Here is an 18062-nt window from a genome sequence, read left to right as displayed (position 1 = left end):
GGTTTTGCTCGAAGTGCAGATAGTATTTTCTATGACTTTTGTCCTATAAGTTTGGGTCCTTTTGTGAAAAACGATTTGGTTGAATTGATATGAAATGCGTTTTTCTGTCAAAAAAAATAAGGGACAATAATAGAGCGATGGAGACTCGAACAGTCAAACTTATGATCGTGAAAAAATACTCGTCAAAGTTTATTAGTTTAATCTATCTATTGTACTTGTAAATAATTAAGTGCCAATATATTCAATTAAAAAAAACGAAGCATTTGCAATTTATCAACGCCACGAGTTTAAAATTAAAAAAATATATAAATCTTCAAAATATGTTATTTTATTTTTAAAAACAAATTACACCTTGTCACTCATCATATAAATATCTCTTACAAAAATAGGAGCTAGAAGCCTAGAACTAAGTAGTGTTTAGGAGAGCTTCTAGAAAATACTTCTCAGTTTTTCCTTCACAAAATTTTGAAAGAATGACACTTGGACACTGATGGAGCTACTTGAGGTCAGAAAAATTGTGGGATGTAAATGAATTTTCAAGAGGAAAGAGGATGCATTTACATAAAGAGAAGGAATAGACTTCCATAAGATGTTTTATCTCGTGGTAAAGCATACTTCAATCAGAATTCTGTTAACTTTGGTGGTCAGTCAGGACCTAGAACTGGAACATATAGATGTAAGGACAACATTCTTAGATGAGAATCTGGATGAGACGATCTTCATGAAGCAACCAAAATGTTTTGAAGTGTCTGGATAGGGTTCTAAGGTTTTCATGCTGCAGAAATCACTGTATGGTCTCAAGCAGTTACCCTGACAGTGGTATAAACGTTTTGATAGTTTCATGGTTGGCATAATTTTTACTCGGAGTAAATATGACTAGAAATGGCAATGGGTCGGGTATGGGTAGGATATCGTGCCTCCATCCCCATACCCATTTATTAAATCCATCCCCATACTCATACCCATACCCATCGAATATTTAATTTCATCTCCATCCCCATATCCGTCGGATGATCGGATATCCATACCCTACCCATATACCCATTTATTGTATATACTCCATAAAAATAATTTTTTTAAAATTTTAATTATTTGATAAAACTATACTTATTTACTAGATTTTTATATCAAAATTTTTAAGATAATAAAAAAATAAAACATCGAAGAAAATTTACAACCAAAGACTTATATAAAAAATAAAAATTCTAAAAAATAGCATTAGTTTTATATTAATAATTTTTATTATTTCATCCAACTAACATAATTCAACCAAAAAAATTAAATTAGCATTTATTTAATATAAATTAATATGTGTATGTATATATATATATATATATATAGTTTCTTTCAAGTGTCCACTTATCATGCCCACTACCATGCCCACCAATGATGTGGCACTATTAGGTCCAATAGAATAGTTACACATCATTGGTGGGCATGGTAGTGGGCATGATAGGTGGGCACTTGAAAAAAACTATATATATATATATATATATAATCGGGTCTGATATGGGTAGGATACCACTACATCCTCCTCCATCCCCATTTACGAGATCCTCATACTCATTTACCCATTTATTTAATTGGGTCCAAAAAATGCCTCTATACCCTCCTCTGTTCGGGTCGGATATCGGGTTCCCCATCGGGTTCGGAGAAAATTGTCATCCCTAAATATGACGACTGTTTATACTACAAAATTTTTTCAAAGGACTGCACACCGTATTTGATAGGGATGGCAATGAGTCAGATTTAAACCCGGCCCCATGCTAAACCCACCCTGAAAGTCAAACGGGTTTTGGGGCGGGGCGGATCTAGGTCAACGGGTCCAAAGACGAGTCCGAGGTTGTTCCCGAGTTTGGGTGGATCCGCCCCATATATACATATATATATATTTATATAAAATATATTATATTTAATATCTATATATATATATATATATATATATATATATAGAAATGATACCCTGCACCCTAGGTGTGCAGGGTAACATGAGTACCGCATACGTGGCGGTCCATGATTGGTCAGCCAGTTTTTGTAAAAAACAATTGTGTGGTTGTGGGCGCGCCACGTAGGCAGGTGCCCACAGGTGTGCAGGGTAAGGGTGTGCAGGGTATCATTACTCTATATATATATATATATATATATATATATATATATATATATATATATATATATATAACAATGATATACTGTAGATACATATATATAAGGTAATGCACTATATATACATTTTATATAAAATATATAATAAATAAAGATATATATATATGCATGGATATATAGTTATATATTATAAATAATAATTTATTGAAGTTTTTTTAAAATAAAATATTAACGGGTTCGGGTCCAAGCCCAGGTTGGACCCGTCGGGTTTTGAGGTGGGGCGGGTCTGGGTCTTATTTTTTATTGGCGGAGCGGGTCTTGGATTTTGCAAAACCCGCCCCGTTTTCATCCCTAGTATCTAGTGCTTTATGTGGATGATAAGTTGATGGTCTGTAATGATATGAGTGAGATTACAAAGCTAAAGAATCAGTTGAGTATGGAATTCGACATGAAAGACCTTGGAAGTGCAAAGGTGATTATTGGAATGCACATTGTGAGAGATAGACATAGGAGGATGTTGTATCTATCTCAATATGACTATATTAAGAAGATTGTGGCAAGGTATGGGATGATGAATTCCAAGACTGTAGCAACACCATTATATGCTTACTTAAAATTTTCAATTGATCAGTGCCCTGTTGCACCAGAGGAACAACAATGTATGGATTAAATTCTTTACTCAAGTGCAACTGGTAGCGTGATGTATTAATGGTATGTACCAGGCCGAACTTGGCTTATGCTTCCAGTCTAGTTTGCATATTTATGGCAAAACATGGAAGAGTGCACTTGGAAGCTATGAAATAGATGTTGAGATACTTCAAGGGTTCAATTTCAATTGGTTTGGTATATGGGAGGAAAAATGACAAGGAAGGACTGTTGGAAGGATTTGCAGATGATGATTTTGTTGGAGATCTTTATAAGAGGTATCTTACAGGATATGTATTCAGTTATGAAGGAAATGTAATCAGCTGGAAGGCAAATTTGCAAGCTATAGTTGCACTATCCACAACTGAAGCTGAGTACGTGGCCATAACTGAAGCTGCCAAGGAAGCTATATGGATGAAGGACATACTGGAAGAGATGGTGGGTAGAAAGGTGTCTACAAGAATCTTCATGTTGATAACCCAACAATCCTCCCTTCAAACGAAGTTCCAACATTATTCACATGGTCCAGGCCTCCCTTCAATATATCCTCCAATCAAAGCCACTCCACTTAAATGTGTTGAGGCACATGCCTAAAATGAATTACCCGGGAGCATCACCCATCGAGAGCTTATCACGGGACTTTGGTTGATAACCCAACACTTCACAGATAGTCAAAGTGCTCTCCATTTGACAAAGAATCCTGCTCATCTGATAGGACAAAGCACATTGACATCCGACTGTATTTTATCAGGGATTTGGTGCAGCAGAGCGAGGTGGAGATGCACAAGGTGTCAACTCAAGACAACCCCGCAGACATGCTGACCAAATCAGTTATGTGCTCAATGTTCCAACATTGTCTAAGGCTGCTAAGTGTTGAGAACTTGGAGAAAGCTCAGCAGTTGACTGAGGAATTGGCTCAAGGATCTTAAATGAACCAAGTTGGAGATTTGTGAGAGTTGATCCACTTTCAGATGAAGTGAATGCACAATTAAATGAGGTTAACTGATTTGTGTTCAGCAGTGGAACTTGACTGGAAGATAATACTTTACTAGAACTTGGTTGGACAACTGAAGCCAAGAGGCAACTGAAAGTCTGAAACTGAAGACACGGTCACGACTGGAGACTCGATTGAGATTGTTAGGCAGGTCTCGACTGGAAGAGTCAAAAGAGGTCAACTGGAGTGCTAGTCTCAGCTTGGCTGGATATCAGTAGTCGAATAGAAGTGTTAGAAGACTGGGAGTGTTAGTTCAGTTGAGCAGAAGTCAATGTTCAGGTCAACAACAGTTAAAGAATCAGTTAGGGATCGCGAAAGCGGTTATAATAGAATACCAAATATTCTGTTAGCGGTTACTCCAATCTCTGGGAAGCTTATGCACCTATAAATAGGAGGGATGAGACGAGATGAATAGGAGAGTGTTATGTGTTGTATTCTATTCAGTTATCCATGTAATTGTGTGGTGGTTTTTTCTCTCAGGTGAGTAAAGAAGATTGTAAGCTTCCACTCTAATCTAGCAGTTTGTAATTCTTGGTGATAATGGATTGATCCTCGGGTCGAGTGGATGTAGGATTGATTTAATCTGAACCACTATAATTTTGTGATCTTTTCTTGTTGTTTGAAGTGTGTAGTGTTCATTTTTAAAGTGTTTGTTGCTTTAATCTTGTTGGTGAATCTAGATCCAATTCCGCAAGATAAAGACATGATAGTAATAGAAAGATAAATAATTTAATACTAGTGATCGTAGAAAGCGTGTGCAATATAATATATATTAGTGATCGTTACACATGATTTTCATGTGCTTGATAATTTGATATATAAATTAGAGAGAAGTTGTAAAAAAAAAATTGTAAATAATTTAATAAAAATTGATAAATGATGAAATTTAAAAAATGAGATAAAGATAAAAGGAGATAAGACTGTTAGTGAAAACGAGGATAATTTAGTCATTTAAGATTTAACGTAAAAGAAACGTGTGTTAAATTTAGGGGTAAAATGGGAAAGATTTTTTGCGTGATTTGACACACCAAAATCGGTTAGTCTAAGGGGTTGAACTATTATAATATAGTGTAGATAATAAAAAGAAATAAAAAATGATAGTTAGTATATTATTTGGTTTGATTGATAAATAATAGTTTGTTTGATTTGATTGATTAAATTTTATGAATTACCATTTGTTCTTTTAATAATTATTAAAAAAATGAATGATATTATTTATTGAGGGTAATAATGTAATTTAAATTCAAATATTTGATAGATATAAGATAAATAATTAACGATTTGCTTGATGTAAGATACATAATTAATAGATGGATAAATAATATGGCCAAGTTAACATGAGACTAAATAAGATATATTATCAAATAATTAATAATGTGCAACTTCAAGTGATGGCTAAAGGTATTTTACAACCCAATGTCTTTAAAAATTTGGAGATATTTGTCAAATTATATGGCTTTAGTCTATACTACATCATGAATATTACTTATTGTATTATTTATACAAGATATTTGTGATCATATGATGAGTCCTTGTATATTTGTTTTGAATTTAGATTATCACACGAACATCATGCGTATATAGCGTACGTAGCATAGAAGAAGCTCATTGAGGGGTTTTGCGCCTATTTGTTAAAAGACCATTAATTTCATGTAAGGAGTTATATGTGTTTCAGGGTTTTTATAGAGGTGTTAATTAAAATGCTATCTGCCATTTTATTGGTTTCACTTTGCTCGAACATAGTGAGTTTAAAGCTGCATAAATTTTGGACAAAAAAATTTCTATCATGAAGGTGAATTATTCGAGACAATTTATAGAATTGGGAAGAATTTAATCCTTTTGATAGTCTGCATGTGACAAATAATTGTTTGGAAGTTGTTCCCTATAGCAATATATGCCACTTGTAACAAGTTGCATGTCACAATTCAAACTAGCATTCAAGTCTCAAGATCATATTACAAAATCAGACGTCAAAACAGTTTTTGGAGCCCATGATTCACATAAAAATGGGCGAAATTTTAAGTTTTAAATATCTACAGAGTAAAATGTATATAGTGGGAGAGATGAGAAGTGAAAATGGTCATTGGAATAGTTACCATATGGGACAATATTAATATATCATAATGGATCAACAATCGCCTTAAAAGAGGTCATATTTTATGATGATAGCATTCTTTGCAAGTGCTTCCACTAAAGTAGGCTACAATTACCGTATTCTAAAAGAACAGAGAATTCAAATTCATACAAGCAGTTTTAACCTATGTCAACGGCGAAATTATCTACAAACCCGGCCAGCCGCCCATCGGAGTGAGATTTTGAGTCGGATGAACGTTGGTTGGAGGATCCATCGACGGTTGACCGTCCTCCTCCTTAGTTTTGGTCTTCGAAGAACGAGGCACCATACTTCCCACGATAATCTGGAATCCAATGAACAAAGCAAGATCTTCAAGGATCCGAAACGGATAATTTAGCAGTTCAAGAATCTACCAAAATTCGAATATGAAAGGTTGCAAATAGTTATATAGAGCTACCTGGACCGGGCTAGCTGCGATGAGAACTCCCTCAACACCACCACCTATAACATGCCCATCAGGACCAGCAAGAGTGACATTCAGACCACCACAAGGTCCGTCGGTATCGTCGTGCATATAAGAGCCAGATAAATTCAACATATCAAAACACCCCTACAAGAAGATCAAATGAACATGTTACTACCAATCCAACAAGTTCCTGCAGGTGAAACTATGCATAATCTTTAAACAAGAAAGAGTTGCTACTTGATCAAAAACAACTGACATAGAAAGAGTTGTTATGTATAATTCGTGATAGAGATATAATACTATTTCCCATAGCTGCAGTGATTTTCACAACTTGAGACGACTATGAAGAAGCTCAGATTTTACACCTCATACGTGATAGTCCCACCCGAGCTTGAGGTTTTACAATTTACAGTTGAGATGGCGCCGACGCCTGATAAAATGACAATGGCCCGTTGTCCCCGCCCGAAAAATGCTAGTATCTTTCTTTTGATATCCTGCAGGAAAAGCCATTGTGTTGTACAACAGTAAATTCTCCATTCTGAACTGTAAAGAAATATAGAATAAAGATTTTTTTTTGACAGAAAATGAACTGCACAACTATTATACGCAAGTGGAACCTAGAGCGACGCATATCTATCACACAAACATGGGCTAAAACACGATCACATACATCACAATAACCATATGTAGGTATGACTAAATGCAAATGATTATCCATACATGGCAAATATAATGGCTTGCGCCGCATTTAGGGCGAAAACTGCAATTAGAAGATGTAAGGGACGGTACATACTTCTCCCTTTACAATGTGGATGACATGTGGAGTCAAAGTTCCACCAAAATTTAACAAAGATGCGCCTGGCATTATCAAAATCACCAGAACAGTCAACCAATTAGAGCCACAATTGTCAAAGACAGTTATTGATTTTCGGAAAAAAAAAAAGTTTTGATAATAGCAATGATATGATACAGCTTTTGATTGATGGAACATAAGTCATAAAATTACCAAGAGAAGGTAATTTTAGCTTTCGGCCGGTCCCTGGTGGCCTTCCTCTCCGTTTTTCAGTCCGGCTTACTGTTAACATAGGGTTAGACGTGGAAGGAAACAATGCCGATGGAACGGCACCATCCCGCCCATATTTCCTCGGCCTTCCCCGTTTTCGGCGCACTGGTTCGCCTTGCAGCACTGCAGAAGGTGGTCCTGCACTACCTCTTTGTGGTGATATTGTTGATGAAGTATCCAAAGGTAATGTTGAGCCAATTAAGCTGCTACCAATGTTAGAGGGAAAGTGTAAATTAGCATTAGATAATGAATTCATAATGGTCGAATCTTGAAAACCCGCCACCGGATCCATGCTTCCTCTGTGCATGTAATAGGAACCCGAACCGGATAGTGTCATGTGCTCTCTTTGATCCATAATAAATATGAATCCTTCCTCTGCCTACCTCGGATCACTACGAAATCCAAACACCTAAGCCCTCTAAACAAGTGCCCAATTTTTATTGAGAAATTTTGAGAAGCACTGAACTCAATATGCAGTATAAGCTTAATTGATCCTTGGATTCTAAGCACTCAGCAACTTCAGAACTTGGTCAATTGTAATATACATGATCCCCTGCTACAGAAAATGCTAGTGAACGAATACACAAAACATGTAATTGAAGATCTTTGATGAAAAGATCTATTGAAATAATTGAAATGAATTAAAGTGAGACAAGAAACACAAAAGCTAGCAAGGGGTATAGATAAAGGGAAAGTGTAGACTAAACAGGGTCAAAAGAATTCACCTTACCTAATCAAGAGAGACAAGAAAAAGGCTTTCTTCCGAAGATTCAAGCAAATACACACACGAAACTTTTACCAACTCTTCACCACACAGCAATCTTCATCAAAAAACAACTAAACCTCCCATAAAAACAAAAAGCTCCATCCTCTAAGTAACATTCATATAATCAAGCAAAATGGCTGCAAGAAAACTGGGAGATACACAAAGTTTGGAACTTTATCAATGGAAAGCTGTACAAAACACGATATCAAAAGGGTTGGAAGAGAAAAGAATGCGTATCAAGAAAGTTCAAAGCTGCGACAAACTGCACCGCTCGGGTGTGGAAGAAAACGCCATTGATGACGAGCTCACCGAGTAAACTAAAAATGCGTTGCATTCATTCTCTACAAAAACTTTCCTTTTTCCTCTGGCACCGAGAATATGGAGTGTCGCGTAGCGTCGCTGTCTGTGGTGTGTGGTGAGGTGATGAGCCGAGGAATGATGCGAGATTTTAGCTAAGTTCCGGATGATGAATGTGAAGCATTAAAGGAGAAGACAAAAATGTGACACGGTACAAAGTCGGATACCCATGGCGCCGTAGCAGCACTAACATTGCAATTTGCTGTTGATTTGTCAAACCTTGAATCTCACCCGCATGTGGTGGAGCGTGGGATGGAATGATGAGAAATGCCTCATCTTCTTTATATTTTTTTTCTACTTTTTGTTTGATTTGAGTCTAAAGTTATTTTTTGAGTCTAAAGTTATTTGAGTATATATTAGGATTGTATTTTTTTTTGGCATTAAGTAGGAAATTCGCTACTTTTTGGGTTAAATTTTCGGACAAACGTAATATCATACAAATTATGTTAGTTAGGTTGGATCAAAAAAATTTTGGTATAAAGAATCAAACATCTGACAACTACTCCACCAATTTAAACATCTATTGCAATCGTATTTAGATTATGTCAAATATGAATCCTCCAATTTATTATTTCCAAATATTTCCGGTCATAATTTCATGAGTACACAACTCTCTGAAATTAAATATTCCTCAACACATGAACAATATAATCATACGTTGTCGGCCTTATTTATTAGATTGTGCCGCTTGGTGTAGAGGATTACATACTAATGATTATTAATTATTTCTTTATCACATATTGGCTTGACTCGAGTTTTACAGAAAAATTAATTTATTCATATATATATTGATTTATCATTTGTATATTCACCAATTACTCAAGTCTACAACTTTTTTTCTTTTTTTATATTTTTATATTTTGTTTTTAAAATAGAATTAGATCAAATGGCCAGATTATCTGAGGCCGTTGGATTAATCTGGCCGTTTTAAATTAATAAAAATAATTAAAAAAATTAAAATTAAAAAAATAATAATAAAACATTTTTAAAAAAATCAAGGAGTGAATGAAAATATACAATTTTTTTAATTTCGTGTATTTTTTAATTTCGTATATTTTTTAATTTTCTTTAATATTTAAATTTTAATTATGTATAATTTTAATTTCTTTTAATTATACAAATTTATTTTGCGTTTAAATAAAAAATATATATATTTAATAAAATAAAATAATTAATATTTCAACATCCTCTCTACAACATCATCTCACCCTCGCAGAACCATGAGATGAAGTTATCATCGCTGACATCAGCATGCAATGAAGTTACCAACTTCATCACACCAACATCCTCTCACCATTGAGCATGCTCTTAATGATAAACATTCGATTGAAGTGTTATATATATATATATATATATATATATAATAAGAGAATTTTAGTGGTCTCTTGATATGCCCATTTTTATTTTTATTTTTAAAAAAACACCACAAAATTATCAAATTGCAAAAAAAAAAAAATCAAATCAATTACTTGAAAAAAATAACTTTATATTATATACACATATAACATAATATTTGTATATAACATTACATACACTGTGCGTGTGTCGTGCTGTTAGTATAAATGATGATAGAAATAAATCTACGGTAATTTATAATTCAGTCCCCAAATCTAAACTTAAATTGGTAATCAGTCCCTGTCAGAAAAAAAATTTTGTTTAAACTCTCTGGGCCCACATGTTTTTTCGGATGAAATTTGGTACAAAACATGAAAAATATGGTATAAGTACATGATATTTGAGTATCAAATGTGTTAGATCTAGTATAAATATATGATTTTTGAGTACTAAAAAAATTTTGATATTAATAAGACATTTATCTTATTTTGATGAAAATAGGTACAAAACATTGAAAATATGATACTCATATGTGATTTTTGAGTACCCAATGTGTTAGATCTGGTACAAATATATGATTTTTAAGTACTCAAACACATGTTGCAAGTTCACATTAATAAAGATGTTTAGATTTTATACTCAAAATTGTATTTTTTGTACTCGATCTTGAACAATTAGTACTCAAATATCATGTATTTGTATCATATTTTCAATTTTTTGTACTTAATTTTATCCGAGAAAAATAATGTGAACCCAGGGAGTGCAAACAAATTTTTTCTGACAAAAAACTGATTTTTAATATGATTTTGTATTTAGGGACTGAACACCAATTCACCCATAAATCTATCAATCATACGAAAGCTCGCAGGTGAATAATTTGATTTGACTTAAATAAATATATTTTAATAAAAACATAAATATTAGCGTGTAACACACGCGCATGAAATCCATGATTGAGCGCTTGGGATGGTGACCAAAATATCGGTAGACTAGATGCGACAAAAGGGACCATTTGAGGTGACTTGATTTCGGATACGTCCGGGTCTGGGGCTCCATATGACCCGCCCCGGATTAGGATAGTCTTCTCTTCTCCAGTCTCAACTCTCAACCACTGAACCACATGTGTCTTCTAAAATATCCCATCTTTTTTAGCTCATGGGGTTTTCATTCGGATTATTGCAAATTCCCAACCCCTCCCCCCCCCCCCCCCCCCCCCAAAAAAAAAAAAATTTAGTATATTGCATTTTCTATTAATTATCATGTGGATTATTCTGTAGAGGTTTTAAAAGAGATCTCACACTCAATTTTTGTTTTGAATGTATTCTCCAGAGGTTCATCAAAATTTTTGTGAGACGGATCTTTTAACTTGGTTATTTATAAACTTTTATTGTAATTATAGATAAAATTGACCGTTTCACGGATCTCAAACTCGCTTTTTGTTTTGAATCGGACACTGAACATCAACCATCACATACATTTTGATGGTTTAGAAGCCCAATTTTATTAATTATTAGTTGTTGGGTTAGAAGCTCAATTTTATTAATTATTAACTTGAGCCCAAGATACAAGGCCCAAGTCCGACAAGCACTCCTAAACTCTATAAATAGAGGAGCATCTTCATATTCAAGGTACATTCTCATTTTTCTGTCTAATTTGAGCTTTCTTATTTTGGATATCATTGTGCTCTTTACTGACTTGAGTGTCGGAGTGCCTATGTCGGAAACTGCTCGGCGCCTCTGACGTTTGTTTGTGACGTAGGTGAGGATCCACGAAGTTTCAGCTTACGCTACGCATTTACCTTATGCTGCAAGGTTCGTCTTACGCTACGTAAGTACCCTACGTTGCAAGGTTCACCTTACGCTACAGATACATAAGTACCCTATCCTACGTTGCAATGTTCAACCTACAGACTTTACGTACCAGTACTTGTATTTTTTGCCTACATCACATTTATTATTACTTTGATGGCAAAGCAAATAGAAAATTATTTTTCATCCGTAATCATCATTAATGAATTTTTAAGTGAAAAAATATATTCTATAATTGGAGAAAAAAAATCTAGCAAATTTTATCGATTATTCATTATTACAAATAACCAGGAACACGTGTGAGGGAAAAAATAGAAAACTTTACATAGGGCCCAACCGGGTTCGAACCGGTGACCTATTGATCTGCAGTCAATTGCTCTACCACTGAGCTATGGACCCTTGATGTCTCAAAGTCTTCTTTTATTTTATATAACCACAATTTCTTTGAATGGTTAAATATCAAAACAAATGATTGCTAGCAATTGGGGATCTAAATTTTTTTATGACTTAATTTCTAAAATAATGATAAATATAATATAAAAATGATTGCACTTCCAATTTTTTCGATTACATGGAATAAGTTGTTTTGTATAGATATAACTCAGACCTCTCCTGTATTAAGAAAGTTTATATGGACATTTGTTTTATGCCTACACGTATGCTATTATATGAATGAAATCGCTGTCATTTGTAACCATTTTCTATGGGTAATTTTTATTCACGTCTCATAAGTTGCGTTTGAAGGAAAATATTTCAAATATATGAATTTCGATTATAATTTTATTATTAACAATAAAATAATAAATTAAATCACGATAAATTCATGTACTACTTATTTACATAATATATTTATATAATGTATAATGCATTTCAAAAAACATTATTATTAAATGAATTTGAAATACATCCCAAATATCATGGGATACTATGTAAACATGAGATAAGTGGATTTGAAATTTTTTTTGTTATTTTTTTAATAACAAAAATAAATTTGCTAATTTTGAAATTCATAGATTTGAAATATCAATACCTTAATTTTTATTTTTATTTTTATATTCACATTTCTTGCTTCCTATAACTTTTAAAATTGACAAGGTATTTGAATGCTAAACGCATAAAGGATATATATAAAGTGAACGCAAGTGATTCCATTTTCTATTATGCTCCATTTTATGGGGAAAAAAATAATTTCGATATTTTATACATAATAAAAATTATGTTTACTTGCTATGATAATTATAAGATAATATTTAGAGACGAATCTAGAAATTAAAGTTGGGGGAAGCTCGAACTTAATATAACAAATCAAATATGACATATTAATATTTAATATGCAGATAAAAAAAATGAAGGAAAATATATACGAGGAAATGACCTTGATCAAACTTAAAAAAAGTGAAACCCTAGTTCAAATACGCTTAAGATGATTAATTTCTTTTTTTAAAAATTGACCAAGACCATTTTTCAAAATATTTCTATTTTTTAATTAAATTAATACGTAACATGCAAAATTTTCATGTTAAAACTATTTTTAGTATATCTTAAATGTACTTTAAAATTTAAAATTTATTAAATAAAGATTTGACAAATAAATTATAGTATTTTTATTGTTCTTCTATTAACTTGTTAGAAGTTCATATCATATTTGTGAAACCCATACAAATTAATATATGTCCAACAACCCAAGAAGGTTTACTCATGAAAATATTAAATTTTATTCTTGTGAACACTCGAAATTATAAATAAAACTTAATTAATAATAATAATAATAATAATAATAATCAGAGAGGCATAAGGGTCACGAGGGTATGAAAAATTTAATTTAACAATAATAAATAATAAATAATAATCAATGGATTTATCATATTTATATAAATGAGCCGTATATATATGTTCCAATAAGATATCATTATATGTTTGCAAAAAAACAAATTGGACTGGGTTTAAGTCTACCATATCTTTAGCAAAAATAAAACAATGGGATGAGCTACAGCCCAGGATGTCTATGATTATATAATCTTATCAATATCATGTTTACTTGTTTTTTTAGGGCTCGTATTAACTCATAAAGCTCATTCTTATTTACCTAATTTAAACTTTAAATCTTGATTATTTATCACAAATAAATGGTGTGATAAATAATCTTTTTAACTAATTATGTTTTCAATTGAAAAAAATTACATAATATGTTCTTTATTTCCCAAAAATAATATATTAAAATTCCATTTAAAAAATTATAAAACATGAATATAAATTTCAAATACTTGAAGGCATGTTTAATACATTTCATTTGATTTTAATATATTAAAAATCCATTTAAAAATTATAAAAGATGAATAAAAATTCTAATAATTTAAGATTTGATTAATATATTTCATTTTATTCATGGAAAACTTTTTTTTAAACTCAGAGTCAAAGTGAATTACTCAAATTATAATTAAGTGATAAGATAAAATATTTTAATTATATTAACCTTTGAAATTTTGATAATATTTAAACCTGGTATGCTAACATAGAATTTTCCGCTAACATGATAAAATGAAAGGATCACATTGAACCAAAACATAAAGAATCCATGACAGCTAAGACAAGCTTCACTACTAGTATTTGTTCATCACATTGTTTCTTTGATCAATATAGGTATACATGCGAAATCGACTATGAAAAAATGTTTTCTATCCCGCTGTGGGGATAAAACCGTCACCTCAATGAATGCTATCTATCGAGATCGGAGAAGCCACACGCGAAACTCGGGAATTGTAGATCTTCATTCATTCATATCGAGCTTGGGATTTGCAGCTCGAAAAGACTCTTTTGTTCGCCCGTAGTAAACAGATTGGTTTTCGAGGAATGTGACAAAATTCCAACCAAAAGCCGAACCACCAACAATGTATGTACCTTGGGGCCCATGATCAGAGATTATGGTCGGACCAACTTCATCAAAAGGAATGTTTTCAGCAGATTTTGCATTTTCTTGGAGTTCCATAGGCTTCGGTCCATCACGAGTGTCACCAGACGAATCTTTTGGAACTGTAGTACACTTTTCCAGGGGAGAAGATTCTGATGTAATTTCTTGGTACAGATCCATCATAACTCTCATCCCTGCAGATTATATTTTAAATTTTTCTATGGCACGTCCAGATTCAAGTAGTAAATGGTAAATGGATTATCTGAACATTTTTCTTGTCATGCTGAATTTTACATCATGAAAGATGGTTTCTCACAAAGAATTTTGGCACAACAATGCAAAATCAAGGGGATAAGAACGAGTTAAACGACAACTTAGTGGCATTGTTTGTGCTTATTTTCTCATTAGGCCTGTGAAATTTGTCACTCTTACTAAGGTCATGTTTAATGAACAATCCTTCTATTCAATAAGTCATTACAGAAAGATTAAAAAAATCTAATATTCACGAAACAGATTATCAAGATATTGAAATTTGCAATACAAGAACAAGAACAAGAGCAAGGAGTATTTTTTAACAAAACTTTAATCACAAAAAAGAAAAAGAAGAAAGGAAAATGGCATCAGAAGCATACAAAATAGAAACACACCGAAATTCATGAACCAGGTATTGGACAAAGTTATAAAAGCAGAAGCTAAGGTATATGCAGTTGAGGTATACAACTGGTAAAAAGCAAAAACTTGCAAAGTATTGGAACAGGGAAGGTTCAAATCAGAAACGTGGAACTCGAGAACATAGGGCACCATAGATGATGACAGTTTCCATGCATATAACTAAAAAATGTGGCGAACACATCCCACCATTCCACACCCCAAAGAAACTCTCTCCTCCTCTGCTAAATTCCAACATTGGTTCTTGAGATTTAAACCATACAAATCTTATGAAGAGATGGATGTCCTAGAAAACACAAAAAGCTCTTGATAAATAACATATTAACCCAATTTGGAACATAAAAGAATCCTCACCATCCCGAATCTTATCAGCAGCATCGCAATTATGAAAATCGGGAGTCTTGAGCACCTACAAGATCACAAAAGAATCCATCTCTCAATTAGTAAATACAGATTCCCATCATATAAAAACCATGTAGTCTACCATAAGCACAAAACTCTCAACTTGCATCATTTGCAAAAAAAAAAAAAAAAGTCTACAGGGCTCTAATACTCTATCTTATACAAACACCTCATGTCAAAGGTTTATCAGCCCCTCTAAATAAAACATCCTCAACACTTGTTTACACCATTTCCCGTTACAATGGAAAATTACCCAAAGTAATAAACAGAACACATCTGAAAACTGAATCCCACGACGAATTTAGTCTCTTTTGGGCTAAAGAACATATCTTTGTGCAATCCTACGTATACCCAGAACATCGAGAATATCAAAAGCACCACAGGAAAACGTTTACAAACAGATATTCCGAAAGTTTTTTTTTAAAAAAAAAAACCCATCTAACATGTTAACTTAAACCACAATAAATTACGGTACAAAAAGTAAATGAAGAACGGAGATTAGCGAGAACTTGAAACCTGGATAAAATGGGGTCGAAGATCTTTGAGAGCAACACGCAACTTGTAATAAGGGGAATCTTGAAACTGTTCGAGGGATCTCTTCCTGCCTTGTTGAAAGGGTTTTGGCTCCTCCATTGAAGCTCTTCCACGCTCAGTTCTCTGCTCTGCGTTTGCGCGAAATGGGCTAGATGGGGTTTGTTCCAAGGTTGATTTATAATTTTAATTTTAACTCAAATCATGTTAAACATATAGGCATGGTTTGAGTGATAAATAATTAATAATTCATGGATAAGTAATACAATGTAAATTAAAAATAAATAAGAAAAATTAGTTAATACATTATTTGATTTGATGGATAGATTATAATTTATTTGATTTAATTAATGTAAAATTATTAATTAAAAAATAGATAAATAATATGACGAAAATAAGGCGAAATTGATTGGGATAAGTTGTACATAAATTAATAATACATCATAGTGAATCAAAAGGGTTAATTGCATAACTCAAAAAAAAAAAATTAAAAAAAAAACAACAAAAAAAAAAACACTAATCTCGTGAAAATTCTGAAAAAACGCATAAATATCTCCTAATTATTAATAGGTACTCTCTAAATTATTAATAGGTTAGTTGATGTATCTTTCATTTTTAAAAATATAAAATATTTCCTTAAAAAAATATAACATATTTTGCGTTTATATTATAAAAACTCAAACACATTTTTCCATATCATTGATATAAAGTTTTGCGCTCAATTTTTTAAAATATAAGATCTACATGTTATTAATTAATTTTACCCATGTTTTTTTTTATTTTGTAAGGATTAATCCTTGATATAATTAGCCAAATCAATATATAATATATAATTTTTTATATATCAATTGTAAAATTTCATGTACACGTTTTTTATATTTTTATTTTTATTATTAATTTTGAAATGATATTTATTATTATTATTATTATTATTATTATTATTATTATTATTATAGATAGGTCATTAAAAGTCATTAAAATCATTATAAATGTAAGTTGAGGTCATCAAAATATAATGACCACAAATACACGTATAACATCTCACGAATCAATTTTGTGAGACGGTCGACTCGATTTATGAAAAAATATTATTTTTTTATGTCAAAAGATTACTTGTCATTACATATAATAATATATAAATCGTATCAACTCGTATCATGGATATAGATATTTGAAATCGTTATAAAAGAACCTACTAATATAAAAATCAAACAATTTTAATATTTTTGTTATGATTCTATTTTTTTTACAACCAAAAGTAAAGGTTAAAGGAACCACTGCTAAAGGAAAAAGAAAGAAATAGCAATATTGAGAAATAATTTTACAGTTCAGCACAATTCTTGTTATATGATTTTCTCTTGAACTATAAAAAAGATGTTTTGATCTGCACTCATCGGTTTGCGTCTTGAGAAATGACTTGGTTTTGAAATCATCAAAAAAAGAGAAATTAATAGTGATTAATTCATAATGTTAGTGATTATACTAGACAAGATCAGATCAAACAAAACCAAAGAACAAAATTCCAATAAGTTGATCTTAGATCAAGAACATAAGATCAAATCAATTATACAAAGCAAACTAGCAGTTTATCCAGATCAATCAATCAGATCAGCACAAAACATCTCTTAGAAGAAAGAAAGAAAGTCAGGACATATCAAATATTCCCAGAGCAAATCAAGTAGACAAGATCAGATCGAAGCAGCGATCTTTTTATTAAAAAAAAAGGTTGTTGGGAATAGTTACTCTAGCCTCCGTACTCGATAATTATTCAAAAATTTCACTACATATGGAGTTGTTCGAGGACACGTGTCAATTGCTTCTCAAATGTCTGATAAAACAGAGACAATCATTCCACCGAATACATTTTTGAACGTTGCGAATAGAAGCTTATAAATACTTGGTGATGATCAACAAACAACAACTTTTGCCAAGCGAAAAACT

The 18062-nt window shown here is 32.2% G+C and overlaps 2 protein-coding genes and 1 non-coding gene across 7 annotated transcripts; all 3 read right to left on the bottom strand.

Annotated features, from left to right (window-relative positions):
- Positions 1-5831: 5831 nt before the first annotated feature.
- On the bottom strand, positions 5832-8680 carry LOC140881345 (AT-hook motif nuclear-localized protein 11-like). 5 transcript variants are annotated; one of them, XM_073286585.1, is made up of 7 exons: positions 8421-8680; positions 8076-8259; positions 7289-7898; positions 7076-7140; positions 6648-6776; positions 6274-6426; positions 5832-6159 (listed from the first exon to the last, which is right to left on the bottom strand). In XM_073286585.1, exons 3-7 carry the CDS (start codon positions 7698-7700, stop codon positions 6022-6024), a joined length of 897 nt encoding a protein of 298 aa, XP_073142686.1. In that variant the 5' UTR covers positions 7701-7898; positions 8076-8259; positions 8421-8680; the 3' UTR covers positions 5832-6021. The 5 variants fall into 5 exon arrangements, with proteins under 5 accessions (XP_073142686.1, XP_073142687.1, XP_073142685.1 ...); XM_073286586.1 differs by having other exon boundaries at positions 8076-8248; XM_073286584.1 differs by having other exon boundaries at positions 8071-8680.
- A 3258-nt stretch (positions 8681-11938) lies between these two features.
- TRNAC-GCA (transfer RNA cysteine (anticodon GCA)) lies at positions 11939-12010 on the bottom strand. Its single transcript has one exon. It is a non-coding gene; the product is annotated as a tRNA-Cys (tRNA).
- Positions 12011-14145: 2135 nt separating this feature from the next.
- Positions 14146-16283, bottom strand: LOC140884087 (uncharacterized). The gene is made up of 3 exons (XM_073290755.1): positions 16107-16283; positions 15543-15597; positions 14146-14713 (listed from the first exon to the last, which is right to left on the bottom strand). Exons 1-3 carry the CDS (start codon positions 16221-16223, stop codon positions 14379-14381), a joined length of 507 nt encoding a protein of 168 aa, XP_073146856.1. The 5' UTR covers positions 16224-16283; the 3' UTR covers positions 14146-14378.
- Between the last annotated feature and the right edge of the window lie 1779 nt (positions 16284-18062).

Source organism: Henckelia pumila, chromosome 2 (assembly GCF_033568475.1).
Source record: "Henckelia pumila isolate YLH828 chromosome 2, ASM3356847v2, whole genome shotgun sequence".
NCBI classification, from domain to species: Eukaryota; Viridiplantae; Streptophyta; class Magnoliopsida; order Lamiales; family Gesneriaceae; genus Henckelia; species Henckelia pumila.
This window is presented reverse-complemented; position numbering and strand designations above follow the sequence as displayed.

Coding starts and splice junctions, on each gene's coding strand:
- LOC140881345 (XM_073286583.1), bottom strand. CDS start 7,700: ATGGATCAAAGAGAGCACATGACACTATCCGGTTCGGGTTCCTATTAC. Junction 7,141..7,288: donor GCTAAAATTACCTTCTCTTG/GTAATTTTATGA, acceptor TGATAATGCCAG/GCGCATCTTTGTTAAATTTT. Junction 6,160..6,273: donor TCGCAGCTAGCCCGGTCCAG/GTAGCTCTATAT, acceptor ATTGGATTCCAG/ATTATCGTGGGAAGTATGGT.
- LOC140884087 (XM_073290755.1), bottom strand. CDS start 16,223: ATGGAGGAGCCAAAACCCTTTCAACAAGGCAGGAAGAGATCCCTCGAA. Junction 15,598..16,106: donor TTCGACCCCATTTTATCCAG/GTTTCAAGTTCT, acceptor GTGATCTTGTAG/GTGCTCAAGACTCCCGATTT. Junction 14,714..15,542: donor TGCTGATAAGATTCGGGATG/GTGAGGATTCTT, acceptor TATAATCTGCAG/GGATGAGAGTTATGATGGAT.